General features: G+C 40.3%; 1 protein-coding gene across 1 annotated transcript in view; it reads right to left on the reverse strand.

Moving 5' to 3' along the window:
* Window positions 1-1,449: 1,449 nt before the first annotated feature.
* Window positions 1,450-15,946, reverse strand: part of DNAH5 (dynein axonemal heavy chain 5) — a 293,865-nt gene continuing 279,368 nt past the window's right edge. The window contains exons 77-79 of the mRNA XM_077114905.1: window positions 12,598-12,750; window positions 11,980-12,211; window positions 1,450-3,215 (exon numbers count right to left, since the gene is read on the reverse strand). Coding sequence (XP_076971020.1) covers window positions 3,064-3,215; window positions 11,980-12,211; window positions 12,598-12,750 — 537 coding nt within the window. The 3' untranslated portion in view covers window positions 1,450-3,063. The remainder of the gene's footprint in view (window positions 3,216-11,979; window positions 12,212-12,597; window positions 12,751-15,946) is intronic.

Genomic DNA, 15,946 nt, shown 5'->3' on the forward strand with positions numbered 1-15,946 from the left:
CGTTTCTCTGGAATGGGGTTGTAGGCCACAAGTATATAAGTTCTTTATGTGGCAAAATTTTCCCTTTCTTCTCAACTCTGGAATGACCCTGCTTACATGGAGAGAGTCATGTGCAAGCTGCACAATGCACAGGGGAACCACAGGGCCAGGGAAAAGCCAGGCAAGGGCGTGCAGCAGCTGCTTCAGCTCAGGATAGTCCCACACCACTGTGTCCTCAGTTAAAAATAGGTGGGAGGCTGCCGGGTGACTTCTGCCTGCCAATCCATGACCACCCCCGATACGCTACACTCTCCCATGCTTTCTCATACATGCTACCCTGGATTTCCCTTCATAGTACTTAACCCACAATCTTTATATCATTTTCTATAGCTCTCACATATTTCAAGTTATACAACTGTAAATTGAAATTATATATATTATATACCTGAATAATTGCTTATTTTCTGTGTCTGTTTGTGGTAGAGACAGGGGCATGTTCAACTCTAACCCTTGATCTTGTGGATGTGAATTTAAATAGAATCTTTCAAAGATCCCATTTAGGTGAGGCCAAACTGAATCGGGGTGAAACCTGATAAGCAGAGGAAATTTCGACATGAGATTGCAAGGCACAGGCGGAAACCAAAGGAGAGAGACAGCCACGTGACAGAGGCCAGGACTGGAAGGCAGCCAGCCAGCACCAGAGCACTGCGGAGTCTGGAGAAACTATGGCCTGCTGATACCTTGATGTTGAAACTCTGGCCTCCAAAACCGTCAGCCAATAAAGTCTCGTTCTTTAAGCCAAGTGGTGTGTGGAATTTTGTTTTAGCTGACCTGGCAAACTAAGTCACTGTTCCTTTTATGTAAATTCCAAGAAGGCAGGGATTGAGATATGATGGTTGTTTTTCTCTCCCCCACCGGTGCAGCAGAGTGAAGGACACACAGAAGGTGCAAAACAGTTTTTTAAGCAATCCATACTGAGAGAGATGAAAAGAGGGCTCAGTCTGCAATAGCATCGAGACCGCTGGTTTTGCCATATTCAACGCAATCAGCGACTTTCTCCATCACCAGCAGATCCAATGCACCAGTCCTCCCTCGCCCACCATTTTCAGTAAAACGCCGGAGAGGTGGGCAGGAGCTGGGGAGGCCAGTTTAAGCATAAACGGGCCTCACGCAGCTCATCACTCCTTCAGAGGCGTTCCTTATTGAATTAGTTCCTAAAATTTGGGGGATTGTTTTCATGATGTCCTTTTCTATTTGGGGTCTCCAAGACTTGCTCACACACTCCAACAGGCATGGATGGATTGAAGTGACTCCAGCCGCTTAAGTGTATGAGTTATACATTTTCAAATCACTTAATTGAAAATATCCACTTATGAAAGCATATTTCTGGATACTTAATGGTACCTGTACCTGTCTAATAAATGACGACGAGAATTCAAATGTTTATTAACTTTTTATTAATTTGCATCATTTTGACATTTTCATTATTTGTTCTTCAAAATAAAATGATGGTTTTACACAATTCACACCAATCAACAAATACACTGATTTATACCAAAAGAAGCCTGCTCTTGTGGAAACAGTATCACTGAGGGTGAGTAGGAGTCACATAGAACACTCGAGCTGAATTTTCATCATAATAAGCAGAGCAGAGCCCAGTGAGAGGACCCATTTCTGTCTCCTCATGGCCCCCCACCCCCAAAAAGCCCTTTATCACCATAAACTTGCAGTGATGCAGATCTAAAGCTAGACAGAATTTTGCAAACCACAGTTCTAATCTAATACTGATCAAGTGTTCTAGTCAATAGGTTATAGATGGACTTTATAATTTAGAAACAGAATTTGAAGTAAAAATACACAAAAATTTATTTAGGTATCTGTCTTCATTAACAAAGCCCATGTGAAATTCCCACCCACAATCTAAGACTTTCATCAGTGCCATCATTTTTTCCTCCAATCATTACCTTTATCTTTCTAACCTGTCTGCTTTTATTTTCCATATTGTCCTCTTACCTTGTGCACATGCAAATACATTTTACAATTATAAACACAGCATACTCAATATTTTATCATTGTATAATTCACTTAGTAGTATGTGTCTACCATTTCTATATAATGGTATCCTCAATATTGTTTTTCATGACTGCCTAATGTCTCCTAATTTCCTTTAATGATATAGCCTTAGTATTGAACACAGCATTTCCATTTTTTCTAAGAACATTTTCATAAACCATTTGTTTTCACTCTGCTGTATGTTTTACTTCTTGTAAATTTCCAGGAGAGAAAGGATGTGAACAAAGCATGTGAACATTTCTATGGCTTTCTCTATGCTTACTTGTTTTACAAAAAGTTTGGGCCAATTTACATTGTTCTAGCAATTGTGAGTGCATCTGTTTTACAAAGGCCTCACAATTCAGTTTTAGCTTTAAATTGTTTTATTATAAGATATATCAATTAGTGTCTCATTATTAATTGCCAGTGGGGTTGAACATTAGTCTATCTATATGTTTATTCTATCAGTTTATATGAATTGTGTATTTACATCTGAGCCCACTCTTCTATTCCCATTAAAAACAGGACAAAAAACAAAAACAAAAAAATCTTTTAAATCGACTGCTTGCAGCCCTGGAAATAAATCTCTTTAACTTGACCCAAATGTAAAAGGAAATAGAAGCAAAGTCAGCACAAGTTTGCCCTGTCACCGTAGAGAACTTGGCTGTCACCAGAACCACATTAATGGAAGAATAAACCCCTTGAACAAAATACTGTCTGCTGAACCTGGTCAGTCTTTAGAGTTCCAACAATTAAAAACAAACAAACAAACACATTTATGTGGATATGAGAGGCACACTTCATTAGAAAATTGTGAATTTTCCTTTTAAATCACTAAATAAATTTTTCAGCAGGTACAGCAGTGAATCAGTAATGACGAAGGAGATTCAACGTGAGCATCTAGCTAAGACGTGGGGGAAACCTGCACAGCTCGCTAATTACAGGAGCAACCTGATTTGCACAGAGAGCGGTACAGGCCGTGGTCACTCAGACCTTCATTTCCAAAGGACGGTGGCCGGGCGCTGTCCTCTGTTACTTGACGTCGCAGAGAAGGGCGACCCCCCGGAGCACCCAGTGTTCGGGTTCCTGGACCGTCCTGAGGTCCACCGCCGCGATGTAGTTCAGGTCTGTTCGGACTGGCTTCTTGTAGATGGGGCAGGAGTAAAACCGAGGATCTCTTAACGCTACAAGAAATTTACCAAGAAAGGAAACGGGTGAATTTCACATTTAAACAGCCCAAGCAGAGTGCGGAGCCGAGTTTGTGCGTTCTCAAGGCCATTCCCAAGAGAAAGGGTCTTGGTAAGAAAAGCGCAACTGAATGAGAAATACTTTTCCTGAGGAGTCATTCCCCGGAGATGAAGCAGCTACTACCAGGGGCGTCCAGGGGGGTGGCAGGACACCAGCTGTCCCCGGCTTTACCCACCGCACGGACCCCATGGCGTCCACAGTGGTCACTGCCCACAAGGCTGCAGCCATGCACCGCCCACTGCTTCTCTCTCCTTTCCTCCTGTCAATTCGGACAGCCCCCTCCATGCTTTCCCCTTGACTCACCACCCCCTTCCCCAGACACCCGATCTTGAGCGTACACACTTTCTCCGTTTCCCTTAGGGCTGGCCTTTGGCACAAGGGGCAAGCACTTTTAATCACACATCCAGGCCCTGGGGATTAGCTTCAAAGTTCCTTAAATTCTCTGTAACATAATCCCAGTGGCAATTTTAAATCACAAGACAAAGGGTGTTCCCTACTCTCCCACATGTTGTGAATTCTCCATCTGTGAGGCTGGGAAGTAAAGAGAGGTGGCACAGTTCAGCTCCCTGAGATTCAATCTTACCTTTTAAGGATGCGAAACAGATGCAGTTACCAAAACCACATCCTCAATGAAAGACAATCTCATCAGCCTTCTCATCAAGGTTATTCTGAACTGTGTGTATACACATGCGGGTGAGTCTCTCAAAGAGCATCTCAAGTGCCTGAATCCCTAATCAAAGTCTCTCTCTCTCTCCATGATTCAGGGTTTGGGGGCCTTATGTACAATTTGGAAGCCCTCTTTAAGAAGCAGAATAAAAAATTACAAATGGGGCCACGGTGGCTCAGCAGGCAGAGTTCTCACCTGCCATGCCTGAGACCCGGGCTCGTTTCCCGGTGCCTTCCCGGTGCCTGCCCATGTGAAAATAAAAAGTTACAAATGCCAAATGCAGCCTCGGAAGGGAGGGAACTTTTGAGCTGCCCTGCAGTTTAAGCTTCCTTAGCTTCACATTTAACCTCTGCCCCATGCCATTTATCTGCACATCTCATAACACCATCTCATGCAGTAATATGATATTTTGTTTTTCCTTCAAGATTATAAAGTGTGTTAGGATAAAATTACGTCTTCCCCATCCTTGTACTGCTCTGGAAAGCCAGTTCAGTATTGCGATTCTGGCATAGTTATTGAAGTGAATCACATTTAACTAAGAGGGATAATTTAGCTTTGGCAAATTAGTGTTACAAACAGAAGCTTATAGGCGGTGCAAACGTGGCTCAGTGGCAGAATTCTCGCCTGCCATGCCAAAGAGCTGGATTCGATTCCTGGAGCCTGCCTGTACCAAAAAAAAAAAAAAAAAAAAAAAAAATCCAGAAGCTTACTAAGTGCGATGTTAATGTAGCGAAGTTACCAACTTTATTTCCCAAGACCAATTACTCAATAACTTAGCCTTTTCTAACAAATTATAAAAGCAAGACATTGTTGGAAGTTAAAAAGTCTCATTATTTGACACAACAGAACTTTCAAGGTGCTGTGTCATGTCTTTTTGTTTTTTTTTTGTTTTTTTTGGCATGGGCAGGCACAGGGAATTGAGCCTGCGTCTCCAGCATGGCAGGCGAGAACCCTGCCACTGTGCCATCATCACTCACCCTGTGTCATGTGTTTTTATACCTCTGCTAAAAAAATTAATTTTGACTGCTGAATCAATATATTGATACTTCTGTTGGTCTCCAGTGTCTTGGAGCAGCTAGAAGAAAAATTAAAAACCGTGGATCTGTAAACCATAAAAATTTTTAAATCTGTTCTATAACTACTTGTTAAAAATCTATGTTTGGGTGGGCCACGGTGGCTCAGCATCAGTGTTCTCACCTGCCATGCCGGAGACCCAGATTCAATTCCTGGTGTCTGCCCATGTTAAAAAAAACACAACTGTATGCTTGCTTAGTTCCATGAAATTAATCATAAGGAATAACCTAAAACAATGTTACACCTTTTAAAAAAAAAAGTCTGGATTTTATTTTCTCAATCACTGTGAAGATATCACTAATAATAATCATTAGGCAAAGACATGCAAAAATTCTGACCAAGTAAGAGAAATGGCAATAAATTCAGGGAGAGCGATTACTACTAATTAGACCAATATATTTTACACCCTTTAATCCTAGGATTTTTAAGCATATTACAAATATACAACTAGTTGCTGTTTTTTGCTGCAAATTTGACAAACGATCATTTTATAAACTTGAAGTAAGCCGTCGGAATCTTACACCTGACGCCAAGGATAATTATGGTAATTATACCTTGGGAAGTATTTGAATACCTGGATTTTAATTCCAACAGCAAAATGGAATTTTAAAAACATAGCATTCTTTTCAATAAGCAGATAATAAAAAATTTCTCTGAAATATTTATCCAATTTTATTTATTTTTAATTGCTTCAGAATTGAAGGCACCCATGCCAAGTCACTGCAAGGAGCAAACTTCTGCAGCAGAATCAGAAGTCACTGAGAATAGAATTTCAGTGTTTAGCTGACCAATGCTAAACAACAACACAGACAGATGTCTCAAAACCATTACCTCTGGTTAGACAAATAACTTCGAAGATGAAAATAAGCATGCTAGGTAGGTAGAACAAATCAGCTAAATGTGTTCAAGTCTTTGGGCTCCAGAAGGAGGAATAATCAAAGAGGTTGTATAAATTGGTGAGCTATATACTTTAGGGTTCTAAAGATTTTAATATAAAGCCTCGGGGGGATTTTATTTTCTAACTCTGTAAGTTCTCTCTCTAGTCTACAATTTTCATCCAGACAGTAGGATAAACATTCCATCGGACATCCTTTCAATACCTAAAATAACAAAATCACATAGAGATACTCTATATGGCCTGAAATACATATAAATAAAGGTTCATTTATTTAACCTCCCTTTATAAAATAGCATTTAAATTGCTAGACAGTGCCTTTTGTCCAAGGTATTTCTTCTAATCCTTCAACAATCCTGTGAGGTAAACACATAACAGAATGTACTGTGTGCTTATGGTGTGCTGGGCACTGTCAGTTTGATTCTCTCAACAACCATACGCATGGGAACTACTGTTACATCCATTTAAAACATGATAAAACTAGAACTTAAAGAGGTGAATTCCCAGCGTGAGACTACAAACTGCAAATGTAAACTGAGAATCCAACCAGGCCAGAATGAATCCACAGCCTATGTGTTTCGTCGTGGCAATACTGGAGACGTTCTATGCATGCTGGCCACAGTGCCTTTGCAGGAAGATGTGAGAAGATGAACCAGAGACAACTAGACTTCAGTCTGGGGCATATCTGAGATTTCTCCAAAGCCTCCTGACTAATTATTAGGGGGATAAAGTCAGGAGAGCAAACCAGATATTCTGGCTCCTGATTCAGCATCCTTGACCTGAGAACACGTGCCCTCCCCCCAGTTAGGGCCGGGAACAATCAGCTTTATCCTGCAGCATGGGGGCTGGGAAGGCCGAGGGGAGCCAGAGCAGAAGTTTGAGGTGGCCCCTCCCCACTGGACAGCCAAGTGCATACTTGGGCACCACTGGTAAGGGAAATTGCATTTATATTGGGCGAAAAACACACATTTATATACGTGATGAATCATTTGAATACTCTGGCAGCATAGTTTCGTTGACTTTTTAAGGATCAGCTAGTTAATGGAGAGGCTTTTAAAGGATTTGGAACATAACAGTTTTTGGCTAAAACAATCTGTATGTAGTTGGGGATGTTATCATGAAACTTAAGTATTCCTGAGCCTTCTTAGTTTCTCCCCAATCACTGAGAATGAAAAATGAAGAGAAATTTACATGAGGATGAACATTTTTTCACCAGCTCAACTGCATTTCTTGACTTGTTCTAAGATAAGCAGATGTGAAGTCTTTCTGTACTTATTTCTTCTCATTCTCTCCACTGATGTTCAATTTTTCTTTTATTTATGAAAGCAGCACTCTTATTTGATATTCCTTTCACGGGGAACAGTTGTTTTCAAATATCTATATGAAATCTAGATCTATGTCACCAGATACCTAAAAAAAAGCATAAACTGAAGACTCGAATAGGCAAGTGAGAGCCTTTACTTGCATATTTTAGTGCAGGACCCCAGAGAGGCTGATCAACACAAAGCCCTCAAAGGAATTCCCAGCTATTGGCATCACTCCACAAGAGGCAAGTGTAACCCTGATACCAGCTCTGCCACTTGGTAGCCAGAGATCATAGGCAAATTCCCTAATGTCGCTAAACCTCAATTTTCCTATCTGTAAAATGGGGATGATGCACCTGCAAAGTTGCTGGAAAGATGAAATAAACTAATATATGCAAAGGCCTGGATTGTGGTAGGTGTCCTAGATATGCTAGTTGTCTTTTCCCTTCTCCTCCTTCTCCTTACTTCTCCTTCTCTCTCTCAACAGAACCTACCCACTGCACACACACACACACACACACACACACACACACACACACACACACACACCCTTCGCTTTTTCAGTGAAACAAATTCCCCAGTCTCACATTTCCCATGACCTTGACTGAGTTCCAGATTTAAAAACTGACAGTGGGATGAGCGCTGTGGGACTCAGGAGGTAGGATCGTGGCATGAGGCTGTTCACACCCGCAGCCCCACAACTGCACAGCCTTGGACCTGGATGGATCACAGGGAATCTTACACTCACCTTTTCCCTGGTGGGAAGCATCCCACTAGGCGCAGGGACCCTGAGACCCCGCGCACACCCGACTGACCAAAGGTACACAAAAGTCTTGCTTCATCCCTCAAGTGTTCTAGTCATTGTTTCCCAATGGCTACAGCACGGAGGCTCATTTAAAAAGCATTATTCTGTCTATCTAGCAAATTTACGAAGAGATAAATCACCTCCATATTCACCTCCTTCCACCTGCCTTTGAGGCTGGAAAATCTGGAGATCATGTGTGTGGTTTTACCTTCTACCTTCTTGGTGAATTTAGTACTATTTGGGTGACTTTTCAATGATGTCCTGTTCAGACCCATGAATAAAATAAACTCCATCACTCCAACTTTAGAGTTCAAATAAACATCTAGGCTTCTTTTTTTTATTTCATTTTTAAGCTTGTTTTTGAGAACAAATAAATAAACAATGCTGTATCTAAATTTCAAGGATGAATTTTTTTAATTGAGAAGCTTACCTTCATACTAATGTAAAAACATTCATTATAAGAATTCTAATTTTAAAATGCTATACTTGCAATGTCCTTTGGTCATTAACAATGCTACACCTCTTCATCTCAATTATAGCCCTGATATTCAGCTACCAAAATTAAATGAAAATTAGATTGATAGCATGAAAGGTGAAGCGGGGATGCTCTAGTTTTCCATCGCTATGAAAAACAATAATAATCCATCCAGCAACAAAGCTATGTGGCAAAACAAATTTCTACCAACTTCTTTTGAAACCAAGAAGAAGAAAACGAACTAGAGTTTTTGTTTCCTTTTATTCTTTTCAATACTTTGCCATCAGTCACTTGTTCCTTTTGCTTATTTTATCTTCTTCCTTACCTGCTGCTAGTCGGTTTCACCACTGACTAATGCCCAGCAGGGTGAATACAGTTCTTCTATAAAAATCTGTTCTAAAATAATGAGGAATTGCTTGCATTATAAAATTATTATTTCGTTACTGCCACACTGAGATTTGCAATGTCATATTGCAAGGGACTTCATAGTTTAGTCATAAGAAAATAAAGTATCATAGACCTCCTTGTGAGAAAGACTTTTCTTTCATTTTATAAAGGAAATATTTTTTTTACAATAATTTGGGTTGATGCAATGACATGACAAAACAAAATTTCTAATATTTTTTGGCTAAAAGAGCATATGATTACTATTTCTAATAAGCACTAAGCACAGGTCTGCCTAAGCCAGACAGTTATCCTTTCAGATCTAAGGAAGATCTCTTGAGCCACACCATGTGCTAAGGGCTGTGCTGAGCAGCTTCAAGCTCCTTATCTGATGGGTAACTGTCTCCTTCTCAGGTTCCTTTTCCTTCATTCCTTAAACACTGGTTGGCTCCTGGGATAATCCTTAACCCCTTGAACAAATCACATAACTCCTCTGAGCTTGTTATATGCAAGGTAGAAATAAAGCAGTGCAATGCTGTGTCAACCCACCTATGAAAAGCCCTCAAAAAACGTTAGTTCTCTCTTCCCCCCACCCCAATACAATCTCCACCTCCTACATGAACAAATGCCTTCATCTAGAAGCCTTGACTTCCAACTAGAATCAGCAGATGTCCAAACGTCCAGACTGAACTGTCTTCTAAATCTTGGCGTTACATTTGGGAGGAGACAATATAGTGGAAGGAGCCTGGATTTGGAGCCAGATAAACCTGGGTTTAAATTCTAATTCTGTACTTACTAACCATGTAACTGTGTACAAGTCGCTTAGCCTCTCTGAGACTCAGCATCTTCATGCCAAAATAAAGATAAAACATAGGACAGTGACTTTTCAGGGTCATTATGAGAAAAAAAAAATAGAATGTCTCTGTAAAAGTCCAGAGGAATATCCAACATATACCACAATTTTTAAAATAATTTTTGAATAATAAACATACACCACAATTGTTTAAAATTGTGTTACTGTTTTAAAATTGTAAAACGAGTGCATTAAAACACACACACACACACACACTACCTTGGCTCTTTATCACCTGCCTAAATCATGGGAATAGCCTCTACCTGAGTTCCTACCTGTCAGACCTTCCTACTCAATCGTTCATGTACCTACTGCTAGAATGAGCCTCCTACAAGGGAAATCTGGTCATGACACTCATACATCAACTTCAAAATCTTGACAAAGCCAATTATAGCCTTAATACCTGAGTGCACTCTCTCTTGCCCTCCACAACACCTGCAACTCCCCCACGCCACCCTGAAGCTCCTGCTTCTCTTTCCCTGAATACAGTCTATGCAATCACACAGGCTCTGCCTTCAAGGCTCTCCACTCTTCCCCTCCATTGCTGTGCCCCAGCCACAAAGGCCTTCCTTCTGCTCCTCAAATGTGACCTAACCCATCCACTGCCTCTACATGCCTTTGCATTCTTCCCTCTGCTCCTTGAGATTAGCAAGCATGGCCCCTTTCTATCATCGGGATCTCAGCTAAATGTTCTCACCTCTAGGAGGTCTTTCCCGAGCTCCTAAATTAGCTCACTCCTTGGCATGGTGTGTGTGCGTGTGTTCTTTACAGAAGACAGAACTATCTGAAATCAGGTTGTTCATCAAGTTGCTTGATTCTTTTTTGGCCTCTGAGAGGAACCTCATGAGAACAGGGTTTCTGCCCCTCTTTTTCATTCTTACATCCTCAAACCTAGATGGATGCTTGACTAAGAGTCAGTACCAGATCATCATGTATTGAATGACCAGGTAAATTAATGCCGTTTCACTCTGCCAAGGAAAGTAACTTTCTAACTTCCTCTCACACTCATTCTTGTCCTCAAAACCCATCTAAAAAGCAATCTCTCTAAATTTCCCAGGCATGGGAACCTCTAGCGCTCCCTATGTGTATCTCCATCTTAACATTTATTAAATTCTATTCCAATTACTTATTTACTTATTGACCTCCCTTGCTAGACTGAGCTCCTTGTGGGAAGGATCTGTAATTATCCTTGCATCCGCACCACCTAGAGTCATAGCTGGTCCATATTAGGCATAAAGTATATACTTGTTTATAATATCAATGTTCATGGTTTATAAAGTCTCTTCCCTGACTCATATTTCCCAATATGCTGCTTACCTAAAGGCTGAGGATACCACCAGCTGCCTTTTAAAGAGATTATTTTATTCCTTTACTTTTTCAGAGCAAAATCTCTTTCACTTCTGTCATAAAAACAGTGTTATTTTGGGATCCAGCATCATGTCCACCTCTGGAACTCACTACTGATGCTTCTGAAATGAACAGGGGATTGCCTCACATACTGCAGGTCGGCTACTGCTGAGGACGTGCTAGTTGGGTGAAATGCAGCAATGCAAAGGCTCCAGAAAACATCAACCCAAACAACGGAAATCAGTTTAGATATTTTAGACTTAACAAATAGAGCTTTAACAACACTATCAAAGTAGAAATAAGAAAGTATGTGTATCATAGAAATGTTATCACATTTATGGGTCGAAATAGGAATCCAGCATTTTGCCATAAACTAAAAGAATAAGACAAACACTTCCAAATTCAATCTGTATCTCAAAACTACTCAAGCTTCCAAGCACATCAAGCCTTCACGTGAACCTGTGAAGTCCTGCCTAGAATGCCTTTTTCCCTCCACTTGTCTTAACACATTGTATTCACCCTTCAAAGCTGAACCCAGGACCAGTGCTCCTGAGACCCAGTCCCAGATCCTTTTCAGTCCATGGTTAAACTTTCACATCACTTACTAACTACTAAACATTTGTTTTTTATCACACCAATGTTAATATTTCATGAGTATCCATACATATCCCTCTGCTCTATTAGATAGAACTATATTCAAATCTTTTTGTCTCCCCAACAGTACTCAAGAAAGTGTCTAGTACTCAATAACTGCTCGTTAAACATGTGTTTTCATACCAAGTTAGCTGATAAATAGTAAAATCCCTAGGATATGGTAATGTGTATACTGAGACCCTGTTTATAACATCATCCAACCCAATGATACCCACCAGCCCTGAAGGTACAAGATAACTTACTGCTGTTTTCTGCATAAATCCTTATGACAGGCATCAACTCAAAGAGCACTTTGGGTTTGGATTCGATGAGTTTCATGTTTCTCTTGTCCCAGCCGGCGCCTTCAAGATATAAGCCATAGACATAGACACCCTCTGTGGGAGGAGCGGAAATGTCATCCTTCATCCACTTTGTGACCTCATTGCAAAGCAACATATTGTCCAGAGCCCAGCCTTTGTTGGCGCGAGTTATTTCCTATTCAGGGTGAAAGCAAAAGCAAAAGACCAGAGGAACAATTAGGAGTCAGTCCTAATATAAATAACATAATGATGAAAGGGTAACCCCCAACTATCCTAACTCAAAGGAAGTAGAGTAGCAGTTAAAAAATTAAAACAATTCCCACATAAACAATACCCATGGCCTAATTTAACCACTTTTACTTTAAAAGAAACATAAAAAATAGCAAATAAACATTTTGAATTTCAAACTAAGTTTCTGAGGACAAGTTGCTGGATTTATGTTCATGACCCTGTAACAGCTCATGCAAAAAAAGAGACAATTTCAGTCTTACATTTTTCAAAACTATAACAAAAGAAAAAACCTTATACAGGACAACTATAATGCTATGACAAAGCTATTACCTGTCGCATTGCAGTTAAAAATCCTTGGGGGTTAAAAAAGCCTGTCATCCAAAAGCAGTGGGGACGGCCATTGAAAACCCAAGAGGTAAACTGGCAATTTCTTTCTAGAAGTTCAGTAAACCAGAAACCCAGTGTACTTGAAACCCATGATGCCTAAAAAAAAAAAAAAGCATATATTAAAACAATAGGCAAATATATGTTTAACTGTGCTGTATAACTATGCTCACCCAAAATTTTGAAATACCAATTTTACTGTTAAAATATAAATGTCTCTAAGACATAAATTTCACTTGGGTTCTGACATTTAAGGGTTTCAAATTATCCTTCCTCTTTAATGATGTTAATGACATTAAGACCTGATAGAATCAGCTAATGATCACATGATTATCAGATCATGCACAGAACTCATTATGTGTTCAAGATGTCTGATGTCAATATTATTGCTTTTCATATACTAATTTAGTCATCACTGATTCTGCCATAAAAAAAAATCAAAACAATTAATTGAATTAACTTCAACAAGCTTCCACTCCTTTTTTTCTTTGCATGGACAGGCATGAGGAATCAAACCCAGGTCTCTGGCACAGCAGGCGAGAACTCTACCTCTGCTGAGCCACCGTGGCCTGCCCTTCACTACTTTTCTTTAGGTTACATTTTCAGTAGGTACAATATATGAAAGGATTTCTATTTACATAAATATGATCATACTTTCATCAAGGTAATTCATCAACATTTAAAATATATTCTGTTAATAATAAATTGTAGAAGCCCTTCTGCACCTTTCATTTGTAATGAGGTAAACAACAGTTATATTCTGGAGATTTTGTCCCTTTAGAATTCACTTTTATTTCCTATGATGATGGAAGAAAAATGGAAACCCAAGTCTCTTTACCACCGACAAATTAATTGCATTCATTGCCTCTCATGTTTTCCCCAAATTCACTTGTGGAATTTCCATTATTACAATCGGCATGAATATGTCATTAGCATCAGCAGCAGCACTGGTAGGTATCTCTAAACTATATTTTATAACATTTTATGGTAATTCTAATATTTTATGTATGAATAAATGTAGTAATCAACGTGGGTATGCATACTACTTGAATTTCAAATTCATTAGGAATTAATCTGCCTATTTGTCAAGAGCAACCGAGATTCCAAAGACTGATAATATTTTGTGGACAATAAAAGCCTGTATAAAAATATTATAAATTAAGAATTAGGTAACTCATTTAATCCTTGTATTTATAGGTGTGTGTACTGGGTTGAACCCAAAAGATTCCTCCCGAAATGTATGTTCACCCAGAACTTCAATATGTAACCTTATTTGGAATTAGGGTCTTTGCAGACACAATTAGTTAAGATGAGGTCACACTGGATTAGTGTGTATCCTAAATCCAATATGAGTGGTATCTTTATAAGAGGGAAATGAGAACATGGGGACATAGACACAGAGGGAATATGGCCATATGAAGGTGGAGACAGAGAGAGGAACTGGATGCTACAAGCCAAGGAATGCCTGGGACTACCAGACTGAAGAAGCCAATAAGGATCCTCGCTGGAGCCTTTGTTGGGGAGTGTGGCCCTGCAGATGTCTTGATTTCAGACTTCCAGCCTCCAAAACTGTGAGAGAATAAATTTCTGTTTTTAAGACATCAATCTGTGATACTTTATGGAGACCCTAGGATAGTGTGTTAACTTAAAAAAAAAAGCTGTGTGCGTACTACTCAGCATTAAGGGAGGACAAGGACCAGGATCTCTGCTCCAGAGCCTCAAAGGTGCTGATCCAGCCAGGTGAGCTGGTTTGATGGGAATAAACCTGCAATGACAATGCCCCAGTAGCTTTTCCCCCTGTTGTTGGCAATGAGGAGAGGCAATCTGGATAGAAAACTCTCTGGACTTGGCAGTAGATTTATTGATGGTGAGGAGAGGAAGGCATCTGGTTAAAGATGATTCTTAGTGTCTAAGCTGAATGAATAAGAGGATGGATGGCACTGATATCAAATTACACAAAGCAGATAACAAGAAGGGCAGTCAGCAGTTCCTCTGTGCTGTCTGTGGAATCCACTGTCATATCTAAATCTTCAGCACTAAAAGTTTCCTCTCAGAGATCAACAGGTCTAATCTCATCACATCCATCCTTCCTGTTTATCCAAGTCACCTCCAGGAGGCTAAGTCTGTCACTTCATCACCCAATCTGATTTGTGTATGCTGCCCCAGTCTGAGCCTATGCCCCAGCTCTCCCACCCTCCCAAGTCTCTCCACTGAGCCCTTGGCATTTTCTGCCCCATGATCAGCAAAATCGTTGCACTGGAGATGATGACGGTGGTGATCGTGGGCATCGTGGTAGTCATGGTGGCTGTTGTAATGGTCATGATGATGGTGGTGATTGTGGTGGTGGCGATGGTCATTGCGGTGATGATGATGACAGTGGTGATCATGGGCATGGTGGTGGTCATGGCGGTTGTTGTAATGGTCATGATCGTGGTGATCGTGGTGATGGTGGTGATTATGGTTGTCGTTGTGGTGTTGCTGATGACAGTGGTGGTCATGGACATGGTCATGGTGGTTGTTGTAATGGTGATGATGGTGGTGATTGCAGTGATGGTGGTGGTTATGGTGGTTGTTGTGGTGATGGTGATGATGGTCATGGTCATGGTGGTTGTTGTAATGGTGATGATGGTGGTGATGGTGGTGGCGACAGTGAGGATGATGATTGAGGTGATGTTGGTGGTGGCAGTAGCAGCAGTCTTGGTGGGTAAAGATTTGGGATGTGACTTTGCTCATAATAATCCCAAGCACTTACTTAGCACTGGCCACATGCCTATCAAGCTCTAAACACTTTACCTACATTAAATCTTTTAATTCTCACAAGAACCCTAGGAATTATGTAATACTATAATCCTCATTTTACAGATGAGGAAAGTGAAGCACAGCAAGATGTAGCTTGGCCTAGGTTGCACAGTTACAATGTAGCAGAGACCGGATTTGAAATCACATAGTTTGATTCCAGAGTCCATGCTCATAACCCATATTCTGAATTTAATTACTCTCAATCATTCTTGGTGACATTTACATTGAAGTGACGGACTATGATAGTTTGAAGCTTTATCAACCCCAGAAGATCATGTTCATAAAGCTAATCCATTTTGTTGGGTATAGACCTATTGTGACTAAGCCATTTTGATAAGGTTATTTAAGTCCAAGCATGCCCAGGTGGGTCCTAACTTCTTACTGAAGTCCTTTAAAAGAGATGAAATTCACAGAAACACAGAGATATTAGGACACACACAGAAGCTAAAAGATAAAGAACAGAAGCTGAGACAGAGAGAAAACTACAGAAACAGCA

This window comes from Tamandua tetradactyla, chromosome 9, assembly GCF_023851605.1.
Source record: "Tamandua tetradactyla isolate mTamTet1 chromosome 9, mTamTet1.pri, whole genome shotgun sequence".
NCBI classification, from domain to species: Eukaryota; Metazoa; Chordata; class Mammalia; order Pilosa; family Myrmecophagidae; genus Tamandua; species Tamandua tetradactyla.